Source organism: Oncorhynchus mykiss, chromosome 22 (assembly GCF_057628025.1).
Source record: "Oncorhynchus mykiss isolate SJ-2025 chromosome 22, ASM5762802v1, whole genome shotgun sequence".
In the NCBI taxonomy this organism is placed as follows: domain Eukaryota; kingdom Metazoa; phylum Chordata; class Actinopteri; order Salmoniformes; family Salmonidae; genus Oncorhynchus; species Oncorhynchus mykiss.
In genome coordinates this window covers 53,389,947-53,398,600 of record NC_143043.1, presented here as the reverse complement: position 1 = coordinate 53,398,600, position 8,654 = coordinate 53,389,947, and the positions used below count along the sequence as shown (strand labels likewise).

Genomic DNA, 8,654 nt, shown 5'->3' with positions numbered 1-8,654 from the left:
TACAGTGAAAAAATACCACACTATTGTTTGAGGAGAGTTCACAACAACAAAATGCTTTTTATCACGACAACTGGTTTGATACATTCACCTCTGAAGGTTCTTGTTCTGATTTGTCACCCTGAGGGTCCCAGAGATAAAATGTAGCGTAGTTTCGTTTGATAAAATACATTTTCATGTGGAACTGGGTTCTACATTTTGAACCCCAGCTGTCACCTTCCTGTAGCCTACTGTCTGTTCTGAGTGAACAGGGAGGGTCAAGGCTGGCTGAACCTTCCTGTCCACTCAGTGTAACATAATCATTTAAACACATGGTGTCACACAGTCGATACACATCTGAATTCTTGGACCTCTTAGACCACACTGTAATATCCTCCATGCTGTCAGGTGTTATCGCTGTCTATTTCATTCACATTGTCTCTTCTCCTTCTCTCCCCGTATCTCTCCACAGCGTGAGTATATCTCTGTTCACGTGGGCCAGGCTGGAGTCCAGATGGGCAACACCTGTTGGGAGCTGTACTGCCTGGAGCATGGGATCCAGCCGGACGGACAGATGCCCAGTGACAAGCCCACAGGTAACCTCGACAACTCCTTCACCACCTTCTTCAGTGCCACGGGCACCGGGAAGTACGTGCCACGCGCCATCTTCGTCGACCTGGAGCCCACCGTTATCGGTAAGTTGTTTGTCTTTTTACAGAAACTTTTATCCTTTTGAAAAACATTTCAACGTTTACGACGCCTCTACTGAAGCAAATCTCAGATGTGCCAGTGCATTCCGTTTCTAAATGTGTACAGAACATCATCCACTGGTATCTGGTCTTCTCTCCATATAGAAAAATACTGTTTTCTCTTTCTCCAGATGAGGTGAGGACAGGCACCTATCGCCAGCTGTTCCACCCTGAGCAGCTCATCTCAGGCAAGGAGGATGCTGCCAACAACTACGCCCGCGGTCACTACACCATCGGCAAGGAGATCATTGACTCCGTCCTGGACAGGATCCGTAAACTAGTAAGAATGATTAAAGAATTAATTGTTGACAATTATGAAAATTGGAGACATGATATTTTTATTTTTATTTAATTTTTATTTGACCTTTATTTAACTAGGCAAGTCAGTTAAGAACAAATTCTTATTTGACGGCCTAGAGGGCAGAACGACAGATTTGTACCATGTCAGCTCAGGGGTTTGAACTTGCAACCTTCCGGTTACAAAGCTCTAACCACTAGGCTACCCTGCTGATAAACAAGAAGCTTTTCTCCCATAATCCTCGTAACCCATAACCCCCGTGACCCATAACCCTTGTAACCCATAACCCCCGTAACCCATAACCCCCATAACCCATAACCCTCGTAACCCATATAATATGATAATAAGTTGCATGGACACACTCTGTGTACAATAATAGTGTTTAACATGATTTTTTGAATGACTACCTCATCTCTATACAATTACATATAATTACCTGTAAAATGACCTCAATCGATTTAAAACACAGATTCTCCCACAAAGACCAGGAAGGTTTTCCAATGCCCCACAAAGAAGGGCACCTATTGGTAGATGTGTACAAATGTAAAAAACACAGACATTGAATATCCCTTTGAGCATGGTGAAGTTATTAGTGACACTATGGATGGTTGCTTACCAAGACGATATTGAATATTTCTGAGTGGCCTCGTTACATGTTTTTACTTAAATCAGCCTGAACATCTAGGAAAAGACTTGAACATCTAGGAAAAGACTTGAACATTGCAGTCTAGCAACGATCAACAAATAACTTCAAAAGAATAATGTGCAAATTTTGTACAATCCAGGTGTGCGAAGCTCCTAGAAACGTACCCAGAAAGACTTACTGTAGTATTCGCTGCCAAAGGTGATTCTAAAATGTATTGACTCAGGGGTGTGAGTACTTATATAAATGAGATATTTCTGTATTTAATGTTCAATACATGTTTTTGCTTTTTCATATTGGGGTATTGTGTGTAGATGGGTGAAAAAATACATTGAATACATTTTGAATTCAGGCTGTAACACAACAGATGTGTAATAATAAGTCAAGGGGTATGAATACTGAAGGCACGTGAGTAATTTACCCCATGGTGATGTCACCAGACAGGCCAAAACTCCATCCCACCAACACAGGTTGAAATTTCAGGCGGTCTTTTCAAATAGCTCTTACACTAAAAGGGTATTATTATCATGTTCACAATTTCACAGCATTATTCCAACCTCATAGTGGGGGAATCGATATAAAACACAGGAAAATTATGTTTTTGGCTCTGCTTGGCCTTTTGAACTGCAAAATGTGTAGAATTGCAGGAAATTAACTTTAAAACCTTTTTCTATTCAGCACCGGCGGGAGGGGGGGGGGGGGGGGGGGGGGGGGGCACTAACATATTTTCCAGCGAGGTGGGGGGCCACCCCAACCAAATCTCGCTTAGGGCCCCACAAGTCTAGAGCCAGCCCTGTACGAGACGATGAATGTCGGCTACGTGGCTGTTTATACAGCTTGCATGGCTGCAGTGACACCTAGTGTCTGTAAGTCTGTACTGCAATATCGTGACTCCCAACTATTCTCAGAAGTGAACCACAAGAGACTAGATTTCAAATTGAGTTGGAAAGTCAAGTCACTGATTGAAAAGCACAATCATTTTTTTTCTCTCTATTGTGAAATAAAAGTACAGAATGGTTTTGGGTATAGACTGTAATACTACAAAGCAAACTCTTGTAGCCCTAAAGCCCTAAGGCACAAAGCAAGTGCAAGTCAAGTGCAAGTACTGGTTTAAGTGTTTATTAAAAAAAAAAAAAAAAATGTGCCACTTCTTTGATGTCCTAAATGATTATCATTGCTGTGACCCCACCCCAGTAGCCTATATCTAGTTGTTATTCTACTTCCTAACCATTAGGATTTGTAGTTTCTATTTTTGAAATGTCTTCATTAACATATGTTTTAGGTAGGCTACAATAAAATGTATTTTAGTTTTTTGTCGTTATGGGGTATCGTGATGTCATTATGGGGTATTGTAATGTCATTATGGGGTATCGTGATGTCATTATGGGGTATCGTGATGTCATTATGGGGTATCGTGATGTCATTATGGGTATCGTGATGTCATTATGGGGCATTGTGATGTCATTATGGGGTATCGTGATGTCATTATGGGGTATTGTAATGTCATTATGGGGTATTGTGATGTCATTATGGGGTATTGTGATGTCATTATGGGGTATTGTGATGTCATTATGGGGTATTGTAATGTCATTATGGGGTATTGTGATGTCATTATGGGGTATTGTGATGTCATTATGGGGTATCGTGATGCCATTGTGGGGTATTGAGATGTCATTATGGGGTATCGTGATGTCATTATGGGGTATCGTGATGTCATTATGGGGTATCGTGATGTCATTATGGGTATCGTGATGTCATTATGGGGCATTGTGATGTCATTATGGGGTATTGTAATGTCATTATGGGGTATTGTGATGTCGTTATGGGGTATCGTGATGTCATTATGGGATATTGTGATGTCATTATGGGGTATTGTGATGTCATTATGGGGTATTGTAATGTCATTATGGGGTATTGTGATGTCATTATGTGGTATCGTGATGTCATTATGGGGTATCTTGATGTCATTATGGGGTATCGTGATGTCATTATGGGGTATCGTGGTGTTGTTATGGGGTTTTGTGTGTAGATTAAGGATATTAGATCAAGGATATTATTTTAGAATAAGGCTGTAACGTAATCAAATGTGAAAAAGGTCAAGGGTTCTGAATACTTCCATGAATGCACTGAAGATGCTCTGGCATTCAAACGCAGCTCTGCCTTAGGACATCAAACATCTGCCAGGGAACAATCATACTGTGAATGAATGGCTGCAGCAACTGTTACACCGTCTGACAAGCTGCATAACAGATGAGACCTAATTAGACAAAAATAACAATTAAGTTGATCAAACAAGATTCTAAGTCATTCAAACAAAAATAATGTTGTTGTTTACGCCATCCAAAAAGGTACATTATAAATCACAATCTGGGTCACCTGGGCATGATTTGAAAGTTTGTTCTATTGCCAACATGACTAGCTTATTATAAACGATCTTACAGTGTTAGGCTTTCACAAGGCAATTCAGAGAAATAGATCTTCATTTTGGTTTGCACAGAAAGGAGTCCTGAGTGCATTCAGGTTCATGTGCCTGGCAAATTTTCCAGTTCCTCTGTCGAGGAACTTGGTCAGTTGTGCACCCGGGCCTCCCACCCGGGCCTCCCACTCCTCTTTCTATTCTGGTTAGAGCCAGCTTGCACTGTTCTGTGAAGGGAGCAGTACACATTTTTGTACGAGATCTTCAGATTCTTGGCAATTTCTCACATGGAATAGCCTTCATTTCTCAGAACAAGAATAGACTGATGAGTTTCAGAAGAAAGGTCTTTGTTTCTGGCCATTTTGAGCCTGTAATCGAACCCACAAATGCTGACGCTCCAGATACTTAACTAGTCTAAAGGCCAGTTTTATTACTTCTTTAATCAGGACAACAGTTTTCAGCTGTGCTAACATAATTGCAAAATTGTTTTCTAATGATCAACTAGCCTTTTAAAATGATAAACTTGGAATAGCTAACACAATGTGCTATTGGAAAACAGGAGTGATGGTTGCTGATAATGGGACTCTGTACGCCTATGTAGATATTCCATAAAAAAACAGCCGTTTCCAGCTACAATAGTAATTTACAACATTAACAATGTCTTACTGTATTTCTGATCAATTTGATGTTATTTTAATAAAGAATATAAAAGTGCTTTTCTTTCAAAAACAAGGACATTTCTACGTGACCCCAAACTGTTGAACGGTAGTGTAGATCATCCATTACCTGAGCATAAATCCCAAAAAACAAAGGACTTTTTGGCCCTTCTGTGTTGTCTATGAGTCTGTTTTGTCATGGAAGACCGATGGGGATCATTGCTTCTGTTCATGAATAATAGATGCTGCTCTCATGGGATGGCTTTGAATACTACCATGCTGTCTGCATGTGAAACATATTTACCATATGTATGGAAAGACATTTTAACATGTTTTCAATGCATTTTTTTTTACATCAATAATTGTATTTTTTTCTATCAATAATTATACATTTTCATATACAAAAATGTTTTTTATTTTAAAATATAAAAAATACTCAGTAGGGTATCTACTAACAATATGTATCCCATGTACAGTGTATTGTGTTGTATTGTGTTGCATTGTATTTTATTGCGTTGTTTTGTGTTGTGTTGTATTGCGTTGTGTCGTAATGTGTTGTATTGTGTTGTGTCATATTGTGTTGTGTCGTAATGTGTTGTGTTGTATTGTGTTGTGTCATATTGTGTTGTGTCATATTGTGTTGTGTCGTAATGTGTTGTGTTGTGTTGTATTGTGTTGTGTTGTATTGTGTTGTGCTGTATTGTGTTGTGTCATATTGTGTTGTGTCGTAATGTGTTGTGTTGTGTTGTGTTGTGTTGTGTTGTGTTGTATTGCGTTGTGTTGTATTGTGTTGTATTGTGTTGTATTGTATTGTGTTGTATTGTAATGTGTTGTATTGTGTTGTGTCATATTGTGTTGTGTCGTAATGTGTTGTGTTGTGTTGTGTTGTGTTGTGTTGTATTGTGTTGTGCTGTATTGTGTTGTGTTGTGTTGTGTTGTGTTGTGTTGTGTTGTGTTGTATTGTGTTGTATTGTGTTGTATTGTAATGTGTTGTATTGTGTTGTGTCATATTGTGTTGTGTCGTAATGTGTTGTGTTGTGTTGTGTTGTGTTGTGTTGTATTGTGTTGTGCTGTATTGTGTTGTGTTGTATTGTGTTGTGTTGTGTTGTGTTGTGTTGTATTGTGTTGTGCTGTATTGTGTGTTGTGTTGTATTGTATTGTGTTGTTTTGTGTTGTGTTGTTTTGTGTTGTTTTGTATTGTGTTTTGCGTTGTGTTGTATTGTGTTGTATTGTGTTGTGTTGTATTGTGTTGTATTGTGTGTTGTGTTGTATTGTATTGTGTTGTGTTGTATTGTGTTGTATTGTGTTGTGTTGTGTTGTGTTGTATTGTGTTGTGTTGTGTTGTGTTGTATTGTGTGTTGTGTTGTATTGTATTGTGTTGTGTTGTATTGTGTTGTATTGTGTTGTATTGTGTTGTGTTGTATTGTGTTGTATTGTGTGTTGTGTTGTATTGTATTGTGTTGTGTTGTATTGTGTTGTATTGTGTTGTGTTGTATTGTGTTGTATTGTGTGTTGTGTTGTATTGTATTGTGTTGTGTTGTATTGTGTTGTATTGTGTTGTATTGTGTTGTGTTGTATTGTGTTGTATTGTGTGTTGTGTTGTATTGTATTGTGTTGTGTTGTATTGTGTTGTATTGTGTGTTGTGTTGTATTGTATTGTGTTGTGTTGTATTGTGTTGTATTGTGTGTTGTGTTGTATTGTATTGTGTTGTGTTGTATTGTGTTGTATTGTGTTGTGTTGTATTGTGTTGTATTGTGTGTTGTGTTGTATTGTATTGTGTTGTGTTGTATTGTGTTGTATTGTGTTGTATTGTGTTGTGTTGTATTGTGTTGTATTGTGTGTTGTGTTGTATTGTATTGTGTTGTGTTGTATTGTGTTGTATTGTGTTGTGTTGTGTTGTGTTGTGTTGTATTGCGTTGTTTTGTGTTGTGTTGTTTTGTGTTGTTTTGTATTGTGTTGTGTTGTATTGCGTTGTGTTGTATTGTGTAGTGTTGTATTGCGTTGTGTTGTATTGTGTTGTGTTACCATATGAATGAGACATCATAATTTGAGCTGCTGGCAGAATACTAGTGGCTGTCCACTGGTCGCAAAAACAAAGATTGATAGGCAGCATCAATTTATGCAATTCAACCGTTATTAGAAAACACATATACATTTGTGAACAGCCATCAACAAAAACTTCAATCCGTAAGGCGAAAATTGCTAAATTGAGAGAGCAGCAGTGTGATTATTGAGAAGAAGAAAAAATCCAAAGGGGCATATGATTTCTTAATCTGGCCCTGTCTACAAAAGTATATTCCTGCAATCCATTAAATGCATTTGGTGTGTAATCACATTGGTCAATGCTGATTTGAATACCATTGAGAAAACATACAAGTTGAAGAGCACAAAGCGAGACCCAGATGCACAGGAGGCACACGGTTAGAGTCCAAGATGTTTGTTAATCCAAAAAAGGGGTTGGTAAAGAGATTGGCTGTGGACTGGCAAAAAGGTCAAAACCTGTTAGGAGTTTCAGAGGTACAGAATGGTCAGGCAGGCTCGAGGTCAGGGAAGGCAGAATAGTCAGGCAGGCTGGAGGTCAGGGCAGGCAGAATAGTCAGGGCTGGCTCGAGGTCAGGGCAGGCAGAATAGTCAGGCAGGCTGGAGGTCAGGGCAGGCAGAATAGTCAGACAGGCTCGAGGTCAGGGCAGGCAGAATAGTCAGGCAGGCTCGAGGTCAGGGCAGGCAGAATAGTCAGGCAGGCTCGAGGTCAGGGCAGGCAGAATAGTCAGGCAGGCTCGAGGTCAGGGCAGGCAGAATAGTCAGGCAGGCTCGAGGTCAGGGCAGGCAGAATAGTCAGGCAGGCTCGAGGTCAGGGCAGGCAGAATAGTCAGGCAGGCTGGAGGTCAGGGCAGGCAGAATAGTCAGGCAGGCTCGAGGTCAGGGCAGGCAGAATAGTCAGGCAGGCTCGAGGTCAGGGCAGGCAGAATAGTCAGGCAGGCTCGAGGTCAGGGCAGGCAGAATAGTCAGGCAGGCTCGAGGTCAGGGCAGACAGAATAGTCAGGCAGGCTCGAGGTCAGGGCAGGCAGAATAGTCAGGCAGGCTCGAGGTCAGGGCAGGCAGAATAGTCAGGCAGGCTCGAGGTCAGGGCAGGCAGAATAGTCAGGCAGGCTCGAGGTCATGGCAGGCAGAATAGTCAGACAGGCTCGAGGTCAGGGCAGGTAGAATAGTCAGGCAGGCTCGAGGTCAGGGCAGGCAGAATAGTCAGGCAGGCTAGAGGTCAGGGCAGGCAGAATAGTCAGGCAGGCTCGAGGTCAGGGCAGGCAGAATAGTCAGGCTGGCTCGAGGTCAGGGCAGGCAGAATAGTCAGGCAGGCTCGAGGTCAGGGCAGGCAGAATAGTCAGGCAGGCTCGAGGTCAGGGCAGGCAGAATAGTCAGGCAGGCTCGAGGTCAGGGCAGGCAGAATAGTCAGACAGGCTGGAGGTCAGGGCAGGCAGAATAGTCAGGCTGGCTGGAGGTCAGGGCAGGCAGAATAGTCAGACAGGCTCGAGGTCAGGGCAGGCAGAATAGTCAGACAGGCTGGAGGTCAGGGCAGGCAGAATAGTCAGACAGGCTGGAGGTCAGGGCAGGCAGAATAGTCAGACAGGCTCGAGGTCAGGGCAGGCAGAATAGTCAGGCAGGCTGGAGGTCAGGGCAGGCAGAATAGTCAGGCAGGCTCGAGGTCAGGGCAGGCAGAATAGTCAGACAGGCTGGAGGTCAGGGCAGGCAGAATAGTCAGGCAGGCTCGAGGTCAGGGCAGGCAGAATAGTCAGACAGGCTGGAGGTCAGGGCAGGCAGAATAGTCAGGCTGGCTGGAGGTCAGGGCAGGCAGAATAGTCAGACAGGCTCGAGGTCAGGGCAGGCAGAATAGTCAGACAGGCTGGAGGTCAGGGCAGG

General features: G+C 42.0%; 1 protein-coding gene across 1 annotated transcript; it reads left to right on the top strand.

Moving 5' to 3' along the window:
* The first annotated feature begins 308 nt into the window (after positions 1–308).
* Positions 309–2,580, top strand: LOC110502185 (tubulin alpha chain-like). The gene is made up of 4 exons (XM_090215092.1): positions 309–362; positions 449–671; positions 857–1,005; positions 2,575–2,580. The coding sequence occupies exons 1-4, from the start codon at positions 309–311 to the stop codon at positions 2,578–2,580; spliced, it is 432 nt and encodes a 143-aa protein (XP_090071218.1).
* The last annotated feature ends 6,074 nt before the right edge of the window (positions 2,581–8,654 follow it).

What these genes read in the sequence shown, in the direction of transcription:
- LOC110502185 (XM_090215092.1), top strand. Translation starts at nt 309, where the DNA reads ATGGTGTCACACAGTCGATACACATCTGAATTCTTGGACCTCTTAGAC. An exon ending in TGGACCTCTTAGACCACACT is followed by an intron (nt 363 to 448) that starts GTAATATCCTCC and finishes ATCTCTCCACAG; the next exon opens with CGTGAGTATATCTCTGTTCA. An exon ending in CCTGGAGCCCACCGTTATCG is followed by an intron (nt 672 to 856) that starts GTAAGTTGTTTG and finishes CTCTTTCTCCAG; the next exon opens with ATGAGGTGAGGACAGGCACC.